At 44.8% G+C, this 20504-nt stretch overlaps 1 protein-coding gene and 1 long non-coding RNA gene across 8 annotated transcripts in view; one reads left to right on the top strand and one right to left on the bottom strand.

Moving 5' to 3' along the window:
* SSBP3 (single stranded DNA binding protein 3) overlaps positions 1–16708 on the bottom strand; it is a 172454-nt gene extending 155746 nt beyond the window's left edge. For 4 of the 7 annotated variants that reach the window (XM_035123053.3, XM_035123054.3, XM_035123055.3 and 1 more), the window contains exons 1-4: positions 15585–15898; positions 14630–14702; positions 14331–14392; positions 11623–11707 (exon numbers count right to left, since the gene is read on the bottom strand). In XM_035123053.3, coding sequence (XP_034978944.1) covers positions 11623–11707; positions 14331–14392; positions 14630–14702; positions 15585–15640 — 276 coding nt within the window. In that variant the 5' untranslated portion in view covers positions 15641–15898. Of the gene's footprint in view, positions 1–11622; positions 11708–14330; positions 14393–14629; positions 14703–15584; positions 15899–16548 lie in introns of those variants that run through there. The other 3 variants (XM_088674032.1, XM_088674033.1, XM_088674031.1) reach the window with 3 other exon arrangements.
* Positions 16032–18405, top strand: LOC132592438 (uncharacterized). Its single transcript, XR_009557899.2, has 2 exons — positions 16032–16207; positions 18033–18405. It is a non-coding gene; the product is annotated as an uncharacterized LOC132592438 (long non-coding RNA).
* Positions 18406–20504: the final 2099 nt, after the last annotated feature.

Here is a 20504-nt window from a genome sequence, read left to right as displayed (position 1 = left end):
TAGGTTTTATTTTATTTGTTTTTTATCTTATATTTTGGAAATATACATCCAGGTTTTTTTTCCTTTAATTTTTTTTGGGTATAGCTTGTTTAGCTTATACGCAAATACGGCACTGGGTCTGACTCAGTAGAAGCAGCTTATTGTGCCCTGTATGCAAGTTGCATAAGGCTTTGTGCATCAGGACGAACCCCTTGAACTTGTCATAGGAGTAGGGCTTCAAATGGATACTGACAACAAAGGAGAGCGTGAATACCTCCCGCGCTATTTGTATAAAAATGAAGCAGAAAAGCAAAAAATTCAGGAACCTAATAAGCTAGAAGGCTTGTATCCTAACTAATAGCATCCAACACACAGTGCTACTGTGGGATTCACAACCTATATTACCCCTGGAAGAGACTTCTGCCATAGCTTAATAGCTGCCAGTGTGTATACAGCTAATTATTTAGTAGTATGTCTTACTGCGCAGTTGCTTTTAAGTTTAGGACGTACTTCTGGAAAAAATTAAACACAATGAGAACTTAAGTCTCTGCACACAGCATACATTTAAAACCACAAGGCACCTTAAGCTGAAAAACAGCCCTCTCTTGAAAAATATCTCCACGCATCCTCAGGTAGCGACAGGGAAGCTGTAGCCCTCCAGATGTTCTTAGACTCCAAATCCCATCATCCCTGACCACTAGCCATGCCAGCTGGGGCTGATGGGAACTGGAGTTCAACAACGCCTGGTGAGCCACCAGTTCCCAGGCCCTTAAAAGGCTTAATAGTGTAAGTATGTTCCATTGAAATTAAGGGTGACCTCTGAGAAAAACATGCACAGGAATGTGTGTTCAGTCTTTGTTGACATAATACCTTTTTGGTTCTAATAAATTGCTTCTCCCTGTGATCTGGTGAACAGAGGAAGCATAAGGAAGAGGTGGCATGCAAAACTGGAGCCTCCTCCCAATATCAAGTGAGGGGGAAAAACATCTGAACAGGATGAGGGTAACCTAAACATTGCAAAAAGATCCATATATTCTTAGTAGACAACCCCAGATGCTTCCAAAGCTTCTAAGAATTCACAGGACTGTTTTCAGGTTAAGCGGGATCCTTCCTACCTGTTTTCTCCAAGTTAGTGCCTTGGAAATATTCTGCACATATGGTGGAAATCCAACACCCAGTTTCAACTCCTGCAACTCCACCTTCTTCACATCAGCAGTCACTCATATGACCCCCAAATCTACTGGTCCTACCAACTTGTTGGAGATTTTGTGAGTTGTAGAGTGTGAAGAGGAGACAAAGGTGAAGTTCCACCGTGCAAACTGATGTTTATTTCACTCACATATTGATAGTTTTGGATGCAACCCACCTCTTCCGGCCATGTGAAGGAACACGTTACACGATCTATTCCTCTTTGAATCTGACCAGCCCTTACTTAAATTCCAAAGATGCCAACATAAGATCAAAGACATCCATAATAAAGCTCTGTAAGTACTTATTTTGGCTTGTTATAAACCTGTGATCTGTTAATTCAACCAAATGGTTTCTGTTATGAATATTAAACAGCAGCTCCGTATTCATTTACTAATTTATTTCATGCTCACTGTTCAGTTTACTTTTCAGAATTATTTGTCAGTAATTTCAAATGGGCATGTGTCACCTCACAGGTTACTTTTTCTGATGTATAAATTATTCTCCATGCAGAAAGAACAATATGGGGAGTGGCCTTCCGAAGACTTGGCGGAAGAACCCACTTCCAAAAGAGTGCCAGCACTTTTAGCAGGGGTTTCCATGAAGATACCTTCCTGATTCAGAAAGATACCTTTCCTGATTCATGAAATCACCTGCTAAAAACGAAGGGAGAACTATCTTTGTTTCAGGAGCAGCATGCAAGGTGCTTTGAAGTCCTGACTTTGGGACTTCAAAGCACCTTGCACCTGATCTTGTTGTGATGTCAGTTGATTGACACATGGGTGACTCCCCACGCCTGTCAAATTTGGCCTGTGGGGCTGATCCAAATAAGGTGCCCTACACTTGCAATGTAGGGACCCAGGTGGCGCTGTGGGCTAAACCACTGAGCCTAGGGCTTGCTGATCAGAAGGTCGGCAGTTCGAATCCCTGTGACGGGGTGAGCTCCCGTTGCTTGGTCCCAGCTCCTGCCAACCTAGCAGTTCGAAAGCACATCAAAATGCAAGTACAGTGGTGCCTCGCTTAACGAATGCCCTGCTTAACGAAATTTTCGCTTAACGAAAGGTTTTTTCTAGCGGAGGTTGCCTCGCTAGACGAATTCGTTTTCGTCTAGCGAATTGCGGTTTCCCATAGGAATGCATTGAAATTCAATTAATGCGTCCCTATGGGCAAAAAAAATTCAAAAAAATTCAATGCATTCCTATGGGATTCGCTAGACGATTTTTTTCGTTATAAGAAAAGACCCATGGAACGATTTAAATTCATCTAGCGAGGCACCACTGTAGATAAATAGGAACCGCTATAGCGGGAAGGTAAACGGCGTTTCCATGTGCTGCTCTGGTTCGCCAGAAGCGGCTTTGTCATGCTGGCCACATGACCTGGATGGAAGCTATACGCCGGCTCCCTCGGCTAATAATGCGAGATGAGCGCGCAACCCCAGAGTCGGTCATGACTGGACGTAATGGTCAGGGGTCCCTTTACACTTGCAATAGTGGGTTTTAAGGGTAAATGCCCCACAAGAAGTGGTGACCTCTACATTCAAATAATCCTCCTACAAAATTCCATTGTTAAAGTTTCCTTAGTGATATGTTCAAGTACCATTCTTCAAAACCTTCCATCCTATGCTGCCTTGATGAATCCATTGTGAATACAGTGAGCACCAGCCACCAACCAAAATAGATAGTACACAACCGACCGCAAAACCTAAAGGGTTGACGAGATCTAGAAACCTGAAGGTTACAATGTCTTCTCATCATATGTCTTAGCCCTTTTGTTTAACTTAAAGGAAAATGCAATAGCATAGTTTGACAGTAGCCTTTCATATTGCACAAAAATTAAAACCCAAGACGTTGTGCATAGCAGTGCAAGGAAGTTTAGTGCAGGAGTTGTTGCTAGGCTGGTTTTTATGACAAAAGAAGGCACTCCCATGTTCAGCTACCATGTTTTTAAAAAATTAAGGAAGGAGAAATGAGAGTTTGTCAATACCACAGGCTTTATCCAAGTTCATAAACATTAACACAGCCTCAATACGCTGCAAACAGCTAGCAATGGCATCACTATCTTGAGAGAGAATCGTATTTTCCCAGACAAAAATGCTATCTTGGGTGGATTGCTTAAGGGGTGGGGTGACAATTGGGGCTTCTACTAGTTCCAAACACCATCATACGTACCAGCACTTGGAATCATATGTCAAGAGGAGAGTCTAGATTTTATTTAAAGCCTTTCTAGATTGTGCTTCATCCTTGCAGATACAAAGGCAGTACAGTAAGCCTGAAACTTACACACACTTAATTTGTCCATACAGCTTTATGACTTGGCAAAAAAAAAGAGGCAGAAAGGAGGCGGGTGTCTGGTAAAAAAGATTTTGGCAATCCCTGCTGCCATTGAACCCAATGTGTTTTCACTATGCGTGACTTTAGCTTTAGGCACGATTGCTGGAATGTAACCCCCACATAATCTGAAGGCTTACTGTATACAATAGGCACGAATAAAATCAAACATGTCATAAAACACAATAAAATAAATAAAACAATCAACCGTCATCATGAAACAAGGAAAGGCAACCAAATTAACCAGAGTAGAGTACTGATGTATGGAAGTGAGAGCTGGACCATAAAGAAGGCTAATCGCCGAAGAATTGATGCTTTTGAATTATGGTGCTGGAAGAGACTCTTGAGAGTCCCATGGACTGCAAGAAGATCAAACCTATCCATTCTGAAGGAAATCAGCCCAGAGTGCTCACTGGAAGGACAGATCCTGAAGCTGAGGCTCCAATACTTTGGCCACCTCATGAGAAGAGAAGACTCCCTGGAAAAGACCCTGATGTTGGGAAAGATGGAGGGCACAAGGAGAAGGGGACGACAGAGGACGAGATAGTTGGACAGTGTTCTCGAAGCTACAAACATGAGTCTGACCAAACTGCGGGAGGCAGTGCAAGACAGGACTGCCTCAACAACAACGAAGAGTAATGTAACCTATTTTAAGATGCCTGGGCAAACATGGAAGTTCAGACGTTTCGCCAGAATGATTATGGCAGCATCTGACATGGTCCTATTGTGAAGGCAATCCAAAAGCAGGAGCCACCACCAAGAAGGTTCTCTCTGTTGTGAACATATAACCAACATCACAAGCCAGAGGCAGGTGGAGAAAAGAGCTTAAGACACAGGTACGGCTGAGACACTTCTTTAGCTTTGGAGTCCCAAGCCAACATCCTCAGTTCTGCACCAAATGTTTTATCTTTCGAAGAACTAGCTCATGCATCAAGCCATGGAGAAGAGTGCAAATCTCAAGTTAAAAAAGTAATGTAAGAGCTATTTAGTGGACCATGAGGACACTGACAACGACGAGAAATAATACAGGTATGTTGAAGAAAGATTATGCTCCAGCAAAGCAGAATATACTGTATGTAGAAACCCTTCTGGTCTTGGTAAAAGAAATGAATGCCTGTTAGTTGTCAGGATTGCAATGGAACAGATCTCCACAGTTGTGGCTGCTGTGAGAATCTGAAAATGAACATGGGCTTCACGTCACGAGGGAGAAGGACCTCTTTGAAGAAATGGATTCTTGTCACATTCTCCCAGCAATTAAGGTTAAGTCATGTAGAAAAAAATATTTATGTTACACCTACTGCTTTTGCATAAATGAAGCAAAGAATTATTTAGATTATAATTAACTGTTTGACACAACACACAGTTAGCAGGTATTTAAAGGAGAGAGAGAAAAGAAGTCTTTTTTAAGAGAGGAGTTGTTTCTGCTAGAGCAAACAGACAGACAGCATATCCTGCAACTGCCAGACCAAAATATGCCCTGTATAAAACTTTTAAAAATATAATTCTTAAAATATTTAATTTTGAAAATATTATGTTAAAGTTTTTAGGGAGCGGTTCCAAAGGACTAATATCACCTAGGGAACAGCTGGTTTACAACTTTAAAAATGGAGGGGATTGTGTTGAAAACAGTTTCTGAATTTTTGCACTCTCCCTCGAAGTTACACTCAGAGGAGCATGTGCAAACAGAATAATGCCACAAAAAGTATGTAGCGACAGTCAACTAGATTTAAGTTCATTTTCTGTAGCTGGAGGCCAAAATCGACTAAATTGGTTCTAGTGATCAAGTTTTCTGCAATTCCCCATTCTGTGTATTAGCTATTTGACAGAAATTCACTGCGGTATTTAAACTGGCAGTCATCACAGCTAACTCAAATTGTATTGGCTTTCACAGTGTTGAAACGCTGAACTGCAATCATCAATCGGCCAATTCCAAGATAACGCGGTGGTTGAAATTCCCTGTCATGCTGTACAATCCCTTTGTAGCTCACCAGCTCAGAAGATGCACAATAAAACCTGCAACAAGAGTGTCTGGCAACACCGCCACAATGTAATATGAGTGCGCCTACGGAGGGGCTTTGCCTAGAAGCAAGATAAAGGCAAGCGTGCCAACAGCAGTAAACCTCTAGAGAGAGTATAACATTTTCGTTTGGAAACGCACAGAAACACTGAAATTGGAAGCACATTTTGGATTTCTCTTCTCTCCTTCCCCCTAGACATTTCTTTTCTCTCTTTTTTCAAATTTCAAACCACTGAACCACCACATTAAAAGCACCACAGTTTTATCAAATTTCTACTCTACCCCAAGACTTGGGGAGAAATGAAACCAAGTGTATAAAATTAATAAGCTGTTTTCTGTTTTAAAGTCAACTTTGTACCAGTTTACACAGCTTCAAATTAGCTAAAGTTTTAACGAGTGACTTTAACGCGTGCTTCTGCAAAAATACGTTGCAACCAAAAACATAAATTAGCGTAATTCTGCAAAGTCAGCCGAGAAATTCAAGTTTTCGTGGGACTTTCTCTTACAGAAGTGGAACAATGGCACAAACAGGACAAGATGTAGCCTCCTTTCCTCACCCCACAAAAATACCCCTCAAATGTACCTATCTTGCCCTTGTCATATCTTCACAGCACTAATTGCTTTCTGCCCCAAAATTGGTCCCATGTTCCCCTGTGGTGAGCAAATTTTGTGCATTGCAGGAAGAAGAAAAACCTTGGTGTTCAGCTCACAGGGAAATGTGCAAGAGGAGCATTTGTGAAGTCTCCAAAGCGTAAGGTTTATTCATCCATCCCCTTGGTACGGGGTCTACATAGCACCTTTCTACATTGCTGCCAGCAAGAATTCAGCACACTGCGTCCCAATCTCAAGAATTCCTTTCGAAGTCAGTACAGGTCAACCGTCTCAGAACTCCTATGAATCGATTAAGACACAGAAAAACCAAGAAGAACGAAGACTTTTTGCTGTTTTTAATATTAAAAATGTTCTTTGGGGAAATTGCTTGTTGCTCCTGCTGCTTCTATTATCATATAGTTATATTGGGAAATGAAATGGAAGTTACACAGCATGCAAGTGCTGTTATACAGGCTGCTAATGAAGCATGGCCTCCCATTCTCTGAAGCATGTATTCGCCAAGCCTACTGATCTGGAGAGATTTGCTTCTTATACGTCCAAGTAGCCACACCTCAACCATAAACAATGGGAAAGAAGCATGCAAAGGAAATGATGCCAGGCTTTTAAATGCATTTCTCCAAGCACAGAACACTGTCTTTTATACACAATAGGTTAGGCACTCTCCCGAATTTTAAGACAATGTTTTTGCTTTCAGTCCTATGACACAAGACGAAAGATCAACCTCAGCACAGAGTCTCTACTGGTGCAGAGAATAAAGGAATCCACAAAATACGTGCATCCAAATCATGCACATCAAGAGCTTAAGAGAATTTTTACCAATCATACCGACAACCTAGAATAGCAGTTTATTTTTACTCCATCTACCACATTAGTCATCTGTCCATTCTGATCATGATTTGCACAGGCCCCCCGAGTGAAAATCTTTTTTAGAACGTAAACAGCAGTAGCTATTAACATGTTCTCGCAATCCTGCATGTTCTTCCTGGAGTCTCCATTAAAACCTCCATACAGTGTCAATCCAAATTATGCAGCCAACTATCCTGTAGTCTGGTTGGGAGCCTTTCTGAATGAGTCACCGTTCATTCATTAGCCGTTTAAGAAGGCTTGTCGTTTAAACTATGTTACATGGAGGCAGAGGCTTAGAAGAAGGTGGTGGGAACACATCCTGGCTACATATAACAAGGCCAACAAGCAAACCGATCAGCAAGATTTCTCTCAGGCAAGGGCCTTCCATGTTTGATACTCGGTCCAACTTCAGCACCAGATGTTCTGCACGGGGGCAGTAATTTAGAAGATTAGGAAAAGGGGGAAACTAGTTCAATGTTCTTTAATAACCTCAGCCCAATGAATCCTCTTCGAACCCCTCCCATACATGAGAAATTGTCCTTTTTGTCTCCACAACACACTCCAATATCTCATCCATGATGGCGTCCTAAGTTCATTATAGGAAGGGAGCTACAGATTTCTGTTGGGGAGTGGGGAACTGATACATCTATGATTGAAAGCAACATGGTCATGAAAATACAGATTAGTCAACTATTTTAAAACCAACAGCCCTTTACAAATAATGAGTATAATGAAAAGAAGGGGGGAGCTAGGGGCGGGCAGGAACAGAACATCTTTTTGGTCTTCATAATAAAACTAAAAAGGTAAAGTACTACTCAGGAGTGTTACGAAACTGTATTACACTAGGACTTTTAAAAAACAAAACAAAACAATCAGGATTGTGTCTATTTGCTGTAAGCTTAAAGCAACATGTATTAAAGAAGTTTATGCGAATCATCTAATGCACTCATGCCTATTATTAGAATTATTACCCAGCTAAAAAAGATTAATTTCTCTAAATACTGTAAATCCTCAGACACTATTATAAGGCTGCTGCTAATGTAGCAGTACTATATCTTGAATGCAAGCAGTATCCCTCCACACCTTATGCTTTGCATCCAAGACCTACAGAGGGCATTCCAATATCATTAGAAAACTATATTAAGCAACATTTCATAGGGGACAACCTTGACTCAGAAGCAACTTCCCAACCAAAAAAGAGACATGAGAAGAAGCAAAGAAGGAACCAGCAATCCATAATGGCAAATCCAGCGACTGATTTGTCACTACGTGTAACAACGAAGACATATCGACCCACATGCTTAAGCCCCTGTTGGTGTCAGTGGAAGTTCTATTCCTTTAGAAGTGAGGCTCAAAACAATACACACACTTCAAGAATAATCAGAAACAGGCTTGACACTTGCAGTCCTAAATCTAAACAGTGTCTTGTGGCGAAGTTGCCACACACTAAGCAATATGGCGAGGCCACCTCTAACTAGGATGCTGTGTGCTCTCCCTCAGTTTTCACGGTGACAGGCCTATTTGAGAGCTACCAACGAGGAGCAAGTAGGGGCAAACTCCTTTCCCATCCATCAAACTGCAGGGATATGGGGCTCCTCCCCATAGCATAATGTGGCCTCTTAAGTTTCTGCCACAAAAGCGAATTAAACTTCTGCTTCTGGGCACACTGTTACGATGGAAGCAAAACAGACCCAGGGTTAGGGGCAAAGTCAGGTCTTTGCCCCCAACTGAACTATATCCCTTACGGCAGCAGAGTACGTATATTCTGGCGTATAAGACGACCCCCAACTTTTCCAGTTAAAATATAGAGTTTGGGATATACTTGCCGTATAAGAAATACGACCCGGCGTATAAGACGGCCCCCGACTTTTGAGAAGATTTTGCTGGGTTAAAAAGTAAGTCTTATACGCAGGAATATACAGTACTTCTTCCGATTCAGGTGAATGGCATTTATTTCTCACTACTCTTAAGAGGGTTTAACTTGGATTGAAGGAGGGGGAAATCTACTTCCACGGGGATAACCAGTGCTGGGGCGTAGGTTCTTCTCCCCAGCTATGTCCCTAGTTGCCCACAGATTGTACAAGAAAGGAGAAAGCAGAGAGTTTGCACCATCTTCCCACCCCCCACCCCGGAAGAACACCAGGGGGTACAGGGAGTTTGCTTCCCAGCCCTCTTCTGCCAGAAATGCTCTGCTCCAACTGTTAAATTCCCTAGGACTGTAGAATTCAGAGAATCAGACTTGGAAGGGACCACGAGGGTCATCCAGTCCAACCCCCTGCAAAGCAGGAGTCTTTTGCCCAATGTGGGGCTTGAACCCACAACCCTGAGATTAAGAGTCTCATGCTCTACCAACTGAGCTATCCCAGAGTATTTTATCTGGCTTCTGCTACCAGCCAGAGGGCTAAGAGCAAGGGCATCATGGGAAGATCAGCCTGGCCTGCTCACAGCTCACAACTATCCTCTGGCATGGTCCCAGCTGATCTTCCCCTTCTATCTTTTTTCCTCTCCACTCTCCTTCCCTTATTTGTCCTGTGTTTTTAGTTTGTAAGAGCCTGCTCCTCATTATTATTCTTTTTTATTGGTGCAAACTGTTTGGGGAGACACCATTTGTTTAAAACAAACCAGGCCAATAAATAAATAAAAATGTCAGATTATTTTATTCCCCTTTAAGTACAACTGGGACTTCTTCTATGGGAAGGCTACAAATCAGGGCACGAGTTGCAATTCACCCAGCCACAGACACTAGGGCTAAAGTTTTTTTGTGCCCCTCTCCCTTGCTCTTTCTTTCAAGACAGACTGTTTCCTGCTAATTCATGCTGTCACAGCCTACACTTCTTCACGCAAAAGCAAGTGTTTTCCACCAAGTCAGAAAAACAACTTCCAAAGATTGTTCATCATTAGGCAAAAATGTCTCTTTGGGGACTTGGTCAAATCAAATACACAAAATCAGATCAATGCCCAGCCATCTGCCAATTTTCTGGGAAACATAGTTCCATATTCCTGGTATGGCTGCATCAGGAGGAGATAAAATTAAAGATGTAGGTTGTGGATTTAATATGAAACTCTCCTTTCAAAAGTTGATTCTGCAGAAGAAGAATGTCCATGATAAGCACAGAGCAATGCACATTTTCGAAGTTTTCTTCTAGCCTAGGAAATCTGCCTACAATAAGCTCTCAAACCTTTTACTAAAAGCTGCTTTGGATACCATCAAGAAGAGCTATTGTCCTGGAGTTTGTGATCCTCAGTACAGAAACCAGAAGCCCAGTTCACATGTTACCAGAACAACAATTCTGACACCATTTTTATTTTGTCAGGTCTCACCCTGCTCCAGCAACATCCACAGAGATAAGCAATGGACGAATTATCCCATTCTTCCCTGTGTTAAGTGAACCCTTTTTCCCAGGGAGCTGGTCTGAGAAGGAACCATATAATTCAGGCAACACTATAGCTGTTAACTGAGAGGCAGGACTATGGAGGGAGCAGCTCTCCTAATGATCTTAACTTACAAATCATGTGAGAAATTGATTAAAACCAATGGGGTCTCTTTCCAAGTAAATACTTTTTAACCAGACTGTTCACTTCTGGCTCACTTTCCCCACAGACCACAGCTTCTCACCCTGTATATTATTTTGAGGCTCAGCTCAATGGAAACAAGGACAACATTCGGCAGCTTGCTTTTTCTCCACTGAAACTCATCTCCTTACAAGTCCTTCAGTCTGTGTGTTGCAAAAGAAAAAGGACAAGATGCCTTTCCTTTTATGAACTATCAAAATCTACATCCTCCTGGGAATCCGTGCTCTGCCATCACAGGTAGAAGCTGACAAGTCAAAGTTTATCCAGAAGAGTTAGCTTGGGGCAATGTCCCCTCTAACAGGATAGGGTCACTAGAAACAGCTTCTAACGTTATCCTCTGGGGGGGGGGGCCTTGTAGCTCTATAGTTACTCTCACAACATTCCCCACCCCTCCACCGTAACAAAGCAAACTCCAGGTGCTCGTATCGCATACACCTGCTATTTATTTGGGGGTAATCAATTGCACATCAGAAAACAAAAATGCAAGATTCTCCACCTCAATTTTGTACCTGCAGCCCATACAAAAATTCAAAAGAAATAATAAATTCTGCATTGCAGTCTTAAGTGGAAAACCTTTGCATTGATATTTTGAACCGAGTCCATTGGCTCTCGAAAGCTACAGTTCTAGGTCCACTTACCTGGGAGTAAGTGGGGCTTACTTCCAGGTAAACATGCACAGGATTGCCCTGCACAGCAACCTTACAACTGATTCCTAAATACATACAGGCCCCGATGACATTCTCCTCCTGGAGAAAGAGCATTCCACATTCAAATACAGCCATTTACTTATGTCAGAAAGTTTGCAAATGAGATTTCAACATGATAAATATCGCCACTGCATCTCTCCTTCACCCTGCTTATCCTGCGTGCCACTAGGAAGATGCATGGCGATGTAACGAGATCAATATGCACCACCTTAAAGTACTCAAGATAAGTATCTGAACTAGATTCACATAGCTGTGACTTTATAAAATATTATTCAACCAAGTCAGAATGGCAGCAGTGGCAACACCCTTTCCTCCCCATTTGCTGTACTCCCTTGAGTTTATAGTCAAAAGGATTGAAAATTAAGTTACTCACATAATCATGAAAGGCTTTTGCTTCACTCGAGTGTTCACAAGTATCTCGCCTTTCTGGAGCTGCACAGTAAAGGTCCCAAAATACACTGTAGGGCAAAGGAAAGAGAGCAGACAGTGACTACGAACCTGGACAATATACAACATCACATACAGTGTTTGGTATGAAGTCTGGCCATGCCAACGGTTCAGCAGCAAGGTGCATCTATCTTTAGCCAAGAAGCATTCAGTATATCACCTTTGTTCCACTTGAGACTTCCACCTTCAACAACATCCAACTAGAGACAGGCAAGATGTGCAATTGGGGATGCAAATGTTATTAATGTGTAGGATTCCCACGGAAGTGTCCAAAGAAAAGCTGAACTTCGGGAAGGGCCGTAGCTCAGTGGCAGAGCATCTGATTTCCCGAAGAATGTTCTATGTTCAATTCCTGCCACCTCTAATTAGGACTGGAAATGTCCCCCCTCCAAAAACTTGGAGAATCACATTTAGTGACTCTGGAACACTGGAAGAGATCGGCCAATGGTCCGACTTACTAGAAGACAACTACCTGGGTTCCCAACTTTGGGGCATTCAAGCTCCCTATATTTACACTCACTCTTTTGTTTAAAGAGATTTCTTTCTGTAACCATCCGCTTTCGCTCATCTTGCCAGGGCTAGCCCACTCTGCCGTTTCCCCTCTATGCTCAGGCTGAACTTTTACTTTTGGACCTCTTACACACTACTGCACATTCAACAGCACTTTTAATCGCCCTCTCGCTAGAACCAAATGCATCCAATTCTGGTTGTTGTGTTGCTCTATTAAACCAGAACACATCTCCCTCTAAATATGAAGCCATCTTCCAAACCAGAGTGCAATCCATTAGAGCTGTTTCAGTTTGACATTAAATGCCATACTGTCAATACAACATTGATTTCATCCTCTGTCTTGGATGTTGCACATATATAAGCACCGCCATAATGGAAGCCCCTTAGATAATAAAACTCACTGTCCTCCCCCCATGTTAGCTGCAGTCACTTATACAATTGCTGACTAATCTAGTGCTGTGTAGTGGGCAAGAGTGTCATGAGGAAACCCAGGTTTAAAATCTCCACAACCATCATGAAGCTCACTGGGTGACTTTGGGCCACTCACTGGCTCTTAGCCTAACCTGCCTCACTGGGTCGTTGTGAGAAACACATGGCAGAAATGGGACAACCACACACACTACCTTGAGCTCTTTGGAGGAAGAGGAGTGAAATATTGATTTTTAAAAAACACCCCCTTTTCTTTCTCTCCCCTCTCCCTCATGTAGAAAGGACTCTATGAACTGAAAATGTTATATGTTGTCCATAAAAATATTTTAATAAAAACCCATTTTAAAAAAATCAACAATTTCAGTCTCCCCAGGCATTCGGGTAAATAATGTGGGGTGTCAGAAAATATCCTGCACAGTGGTTGTTTTTCAAGTATCAAAGACTCCAGGTGCTAACATATTTTTCTTAACTTTTTCTGACCAGTACTGACTGCATAGCCTGACGCCTGAGACTATGCACGAACCCCAAGCATGTAACAGACTGGGAAACAATCCAAACAGCATTAACCTGGGCCAGCTGACAGAGAATGTTCTGACAAAAAAAATGCTTCTGCTAACTACACACCAGAAAGAGAAATAAAAAACCTTTCAGCTCTCCTGCTCTACAGGTTCAGAAGCAAGCAGCCTTCAACCCCATGTGCTATCTCAACCTCTTCTAAGATAAACTACAAACCAACCCACAAGCCTAATCAAAAAACTGCACCGCTTACCTAAGCAACATGTGTCCCTCAGCTCTCCATCTCTGGGTGTCAAGCCTGTCTCATATACGGTCATGTTGAAAGCGTCCTGCTCTGCATTACTAGCAAACGGCCCAGACACGTGGTAACTTCATCACATGCAAGTGGCATCAATGGGGTCTACTGTCAAGAATTGCCCTTCGGAACCGGGTTGTAAGAAATGTTTCTATCACCCAGCATCACACTACCAATTGCACAACTGCTCCAGTCAAGCTGAAGCTGCCCACTGGACTATCTGCGTCACTGACACAAATTCACAAGGGAGAGAGAACCTCATAACAAGTAGCATTGATCAGTAACTCTGTGCAGAAGCTAAGGGAAAGTGCCAGTGTTTCTTTGAAACTTTTTCAGTAAAACTAGAAATCTTTCTGCAAGACTAATAAAGCTCTTCCCAAGGAAACATTTCAGGAGAAGGCAAATACATTTGTAAAAAAATATCAGCACCTGATCTATCCTGTCACACATTTACACCTTAGCATCATAACAAGGGCAGGGGAAGAAACAGAGCAATAGGTGTAACTTGCAGAAGTACTCCATATATTTTCTTACAAACACCAGCACATAACTGTCCTTTGACTGCACTCTGAATCACCATACATAAGAAAGTAAAGGCTAGAGCTTATGCCTTGATTAATGATAAAGGAAAGCTCAAGCAACATCTATTTTGTATGACTTGGAAACAGTTACAACAACAACTGATCCAAGACTTTCTTCAGTACCTTTTTCTCCAACACTTGCTGAACTAAATCCTAACTGGGATGGAGAGACGAGCTCACAGTTCAACTACATCTATTTCTCAACACAGGAACACAAGACGACTCCAAAACTTTTGCCCCACTTACAGCCAGTTAAGCATAGGAGTTTCTATTTTGGGGAAGAGAAAGCAGCAGCCCACTTACCACCACCACGAATGTAAAAACCCAGGAGGTTCTCCTAGCGTGATGTTTTTTTCCCATCGGATCTGTAAACAGCAAAGGGTGCAAAGAGGTTAGATACTGGGGGGGAAAGATGCTTCCTCTGCCCGCAGCCCCCACTTCACCTCCCCTTTCCCCAAGCAGCCTCTGAGGCCCAACTAGCAATAAATGGCAAAAGGTGATAAAAAATTCAAAATGGAGGCTACAGTGCCTGCTTCTGAAAACAAAGGCCATCTAAAACAAGGGGTGAGGGAAGAGGGTCAAAAGTAAACAGAGCCACTCACCTCTGATAAAAAGGTCTGTGCTGATTTCTGTGCTCCTACATGCAGCAAGTATTCATACACATACAAAGCTAACCTGCAAAAGGACGGAATAAAAGAAAAAGTGGTAGAGAAGGAGCAAGCGACCACTGTGCTGAACAAGACTTTATAGGATCGTCCCACTTCCACGCTGACCTTCCTCTCACTTCAGTGGGGATGAACCCAGGTTTAAAGCAGGGCGGTGAAGAAATATCACTTCCTTCCTGCCTCCAGTGCTGAGAGCAAGGAGCGCTTTCCTTCCCGCCCCGCGCAGCCCCCATCCCACCTCAGAGATAAGTTGATACTAGCTCAGGGCAGGAAACAAAATGCAACTTCTGCAGGCACATGCCCCATTTGCAAGGCAGCCAGCAGCATCCCCCAGCCATTCATTAAAGCTTCCAGGAACCCAAAGCGAGGGGGGGAGGGGGGAGTTTTGTGGTCTTTCTCCACTAGTGCCTGGACAGATTTGGGGGAAGGCCAGCTGGGTCTAAGAGGGGGTCCCTCCCACCCCAAAATCGTCTTATACCCAATCCCCCGATTTGCCCAAACTTGCAAACTCTCGGAGCGAAGTGGGAGGCGGGGAGGGCCAAGGGGAAGCCTACCCATCTCTCATCGCCTGGACAAAGCCCTTCACCCCTTCCACTTGCACAGACGGACAGACACTTCAGACAAAAGGACGCGGTGCATGCGTTCCTCCATCGTGCTTTCCGATCCGCCACCCTTCGCTTTCCCTTCCACCACGAAGCGGCGGGACCGAGGTGGCGAGAGACCCTTTCCCCGCCACGACCACCCCGCATCCACCCCAGGATCGCAGCCTCCATGCTCGTCCCCTCCAGATGCCCGAGCTCCCCGAAGACAATGAAGGGACGGCGAGAACGCCTGTCGGAGGAAACCATGCCCGGCTGCTCTCGGGAGTCCCATCCGGTGCCTGGGCGCTTACTTTTCCCGAGCCTGCCCATCCGAGGGCACCGCCGAGCCTTTGCCTTTGGCGAACATGGTCCGCAGCAAGAAAGAGGCGAAACCGAAGCCGCCGCCGCCTGGATCTCTCCGCTGCCGTTCGGTCTCCCAAGCCTCGCGCCTTCCCTCAGCTGTGGCTCGCCCAGGCTCCGCCGCTGGCGCCGCGCCGCTCGCCCCGGTTTCAGCTGTCAAAGCCCCAGCCCCGGCCTCGACCCCATCGCCCTGCCCCTCTCCGCGGCTCCGGCTTCTTCCTCAGCTGCTGCTCCTGCTGCTGCTGCTGCTGCCGCCACCGCGGCTGCCCCCGGCTCAACCGAACGTGGCTACACTAGGGATGGAACGCGGCGGGCGTCAACGTTCCACAATGGATACATTCCCCGGCCAATCGGCGGCCTGCGGGGGGAAGGGTTGCTCCGCCCCCGAACAGCGAGTTTAAGGTGGCACCGGGGGAGATGCTGCTGGGCAGGACCAGGCGGAGAGAGCAGCGCGCCGGCCGCTTCCTAAAGGGTCCCCTTGGCTGGGAGGAGGGCCTCCGCTGCTCCGCCTCCTCCTACTGCCGCTACCGAGGGGCTGAGCTGCCTTCCTTACCCGGCTCCCTCCTCAACCCAGGTACCCTCCCCTAATCCCAGCCTCCCCACCAGACGCCCTCCCGCTGTCTCGCTCGCTCCCTCGCACCATTCACCTTTCCCACATGCGCCGCCCTGCTCTCAGTCCTCGCCCCAGCCTCCCCGCGTGCCGTTTGCACCCGCTACAGCACAATCCCGCGCCGCACCAGCCAACAGGCCCCTCTGCGCCCCATTTTGCGCCCGTGGCTGCACCTGCCTCGCTCCCTTTCCCCGCTCCCTATCCTAGCCCTACTCCTGCCTTTTGCTTCTCCCTCCATCCTCTTTGCGCTCGGCCGCCCCAGTTTCTCCGCCTTCCTCTTCCTCCCGACCTCCCGCCTCCATTACCTTTCATATTGTGGCCGCTAGCGCTGCCCAGGCTGAAGCTGCGATCCTCAAGCCCCTTCAGCTCCCGAGTACATGAGAGAGAAAGTGTGTGTGTGTGTGTGTGTGTGTGTGTCTGTGTTCCTCAGTTGGGACTTGCGGATCGCAGCACAGAAGTGCGCAAAGTGAGAGGCGTATTCCCCCCCCCCCCGATCTCAAGGCGTGCAACTTACTCAGAAGTAACTCCCACCTTGCTCAGTGGGGCTTACTCCCAAGGAAGCGCGAATCTGTGATTTGCAGTGGGATCTCGGCTTTGCCAGTGGAATCTTAAAAACGGGGCCTCCCGATGGCTATGGATTCATTCACCTTTTGTACCCCGCTTCTAAACACCTTTATTAGCAAGTGCTGTAAGCCGTACTGAGCTCAACGGGACTTAACTCCCAGTCCTAGTAAAAAGGAGCGGTTGGACCACCTTTGCGTACTCCCCCAGTCCCCATCTCTTCCACCCACCCTCCCGTCCAGCTCCTTTGGTCCGCTCGAGGCTATTTTTGTTTCTCCTTGCACAGAAGGGGGGTGCCGTGTCTTACCCACCTTTGCAGAAACCATACTAAAACCGCTTTTTAATATTTTTTTTGTCTTACACCAGGATGGCCCTAACATAAGGACCAATTCAAAATGCCTCAAAACGGAGGGAGCGCGACCTCCCCAGATTTATTTTTTAAGGGGTGGGGGACGCAGAGAATTGGATGGAGGTTTGAGGAAGTTTTGGAGAAGGGGCACCGTTTAGGAGATCTTTAAAACACAAGATTTAAAATGATGCCCGTACCCCCGAAGAAAAACCTCAGAGATGCGTGGGGCTATGCATGATCCGAGAAAAGGCGCCTTGTATCCTTCAAACAATAACTCACCACCATCTCCCCATCCCTGTTAACAGCTAAAGACCCACATTTGCGGTCCATTTCTCTCCTGAAGCCTAAAGTTAGAACCTCCTGAGAAACTGGGAGAGATTTTTTCCAGCTTCCTCCCACCCCGCAAATGTCGGTGCCTTTCGCTTTAAATGATATAACCCGTTTGCTACTGTCCCTTTAAAAAAGACGAGCTGAAAAAGCTGTGTAAGCGCTGATTGGCTGCCTGTTTGGATACATCCTTAGGGGGGACTAGAAACTGTTCGCCAGGGTTGATTTTTTTTTTAACTGTGCTGTTCCAATAAACAAGTAACGCCCCTCCCCCTTACATGCCTATCACCAAACAATTAAAGGGTAGGTCAGTGTCCTGGGGAAAAAACAGTGGAAGAAGGAAAACTCAAACCCAGAGTTAATATAAACTACAAGCGCGCACACGCCCATTAAAGTTCGGTGGTATTGTTCAAAGGTGTATATTTGTTTAAAAGGGGGCAGAGTCCTCTTAACGTGAGCGATCTGTATTATGGATCTTTAGAAAGCGAATTTATGTGCGTTTTCGGAGTAATATTCCTTCCTTCCTCCTTTCTCTCTTCCCCCCCCCCCCAGGAAACGATACAGCCCGGAGCTTTGTACTCGCCTTGATTTAATCTGTGCTATGCGTGGTTACTGGGAAAGGTATCATTCAAAGGCTGCAAAGCACTCTGTCTGCGGTGGAAACTTGCAAGTTTTAAGGTTTTTTCTTCCCGGTAGGTGGCATGGAATTCACAGAAGGAAAAAGATACTCACCACCACAGATCCATTTAAAAAGTGTTTCCACATATGTGTGTGTGTGTATATATATATATAAACAAATTAAATTTAGGAGTTCTGTGAGCCATCAGTAATTGAATTAGTTTGGTACAGTTGTTGGGGTCAAAATTCTGTAAAACCATAAAGGCTAGCAGTTTTCTTGCTCAAAATAAATCCTTTGTTTTCTTGGTGTTTGTTTCCAATATTATTATTTTTACCATCATTCGCATATGGTGTAGTTTAGGTGATCAACTTTTTGATGTATGATATAGATGGACAAAATTCAGAGGAGGAGGAGTTTCATTTTCTCTGATTTACAGCAGTGCCTGCATTGTTAAAGTAACTTTCCTTGTAGGATCTCAAGTAAAGGTCAAAGGAGTTGGATGTGTTTGACAGCTTGGAGAAAACACGATGAAGAGGCAATATGATAACCACAGTCAAATGTTTGTAGGATTCACACATAGATGACAGAGCAAATTTGTTTCCTGTTGCTCCAGAGGGTCGGGCTACAACCAATCGAGTTAGAATTAAAATAAAGGAGATTTCAAGTAAGTGTTAAGAAGGATTTCCTTTTGCCATGGGATGTTGGATTAGATGGGCCATTGGCCTGATTCAGGAGGGAACAAAGAGATGGGCCACATCAGGGGTAGGGAACCTCAGCACTTTTTCCCAGGCTACTAACTTGTCCTGCTTCACAACCTGGGGGCTTTAGCTGGAATGTGTAGATGGAGGACAGAGCAGGTGTGTGAGTTTGTGTAGAAGGTAGCTGGCTGTACGGAGGTAAAATCCATACACCTGTCCACTTTTGCCTCTGGCTCCACCTGCCACTGTCACCTGGCCCTTGGAAGGTTGCCCAGAAGGAAATGCTCCCCCCCCCCGGCTGAGAAAAGGGCACTCCACCCTGGAGCTAAGCGATCTTTGAGGTGCTCTTTAATTTTGTGACTCTAGAATTCTACTTTGAACCTAAGAAATCAATGAGGGTGTTAACAATTATTGGAAATCACAGAGGGTGGGGGAGGATGGTGCTCCTTGTTTAAGAACTTCCTCCGTAGGAAAGGCACAAGCACTCTGCAGTTTCCCTCACTTAGGGGTGAATGGGTGGGTGTTTAAAAAACATTTATCATAGCAGCTATGCATGTGAAACCAGAGAGAGTGAGAAGGGTGTCTTGCAATAAGCCGCATCAGAACTCCACCATCCATGTGCCTCTTTGCAGCATCTCGGGGTCAAAGTGGGATTTTTGGAAGTACAGTACTCTTTCTGCTTTCTCCAAGTCAGAAATACTAAAGAGGGTCTGTTCCTGACAGATCTTTGACTCGTTCCTGAGCCGATACCATTTCGTGCACTGACCAGTTTCCTTCCCTGTCCTGGAAATGCCAATCGATACCATGAGCAAGCAAAAAAACGACAACACACAAGAGCAGCAGTTTCAGAGAAGGAAAACAAAGCTCACTCCAGCCTTCTTATCCTGAAGTGCGATCCTTGAAGAGGGCCGTTTTTCTTCTTTGGAAACCTGCATAAAGGGGAGCATTTGCAAAGCACATGATTCTGTGTTTTGAAGCTCTGTTCCAGGCATCTCTCTTGCTAGCTAGTTTGCTTTCCTTCCAGGTATTTGGCAATACGTCGCCTCCTCTTCCTCTGCGCTCCGTTCCCCTTATGGTCGGGTGCTGCAGTGAAATCAGAAAAAGAAGCCCTTATTGGTGACATCAGCCTCCACCAGAAGGTTTAAAGGGATGTGCCAAATTCAGCCTTGTGAGCTCACTGCAAGGAGAACCAAGTGGATACACATGATGGGCTGGGAAGAAGCCAACCTTCCCTTTCAACATAAACAGCTTCCCAAAGTGGAAAGAGGAAGAAGATGACTGCCGAAAGATAGGAATGTATGTTTGGGACTGGGATATTTACAGACCTGACCCCAGCTTTCTGCAGATTCTCTTAATTAAATGTGGCTAAATATGATGGACATTTTTCAAGTATATCTGAAACCTGATCTTGCCATGTCTTGTTCCATTTTAAATCCCCTTAATGCCATGCTGGCCTACTCCTCTTCCACTGGGAGGAAAAATACTGAGCAAACTTTCTGGGTACTTGCACAATATGGATGTGGTTTCATACCTCAGCTGCCAAATCCTTATGCAACACTGGGCACACTGCTGTATCATGCCACACCTAGCTGTACGTCTGTAAAATGGGGATAATAATAATAATAGGACTTCATATCTGATGGGACCTGTAACGGTAAACTTGTTAAAAATGAAAGGTGGCGCATTAAGGCATTGCTGCGTTATACA

Source organism: Zootoca vivipara, chromosome 7 (genome assembly GCF_965207765.1).
Source record: "Zootoca vivipara chromosome 7, rZooViv2.hap1.1, whole genome shotgun sequence".
NCBI lineage: Eukaryota > Metazoa > Chordata > Lepidosauria > Squamata > Lacertidae > Zootoca > Zootoca vivipara.
Note: the sequence above shows the minus strand (reverse complement) of the source record. Positions and strands in the feature narration are given on the sequence as shown.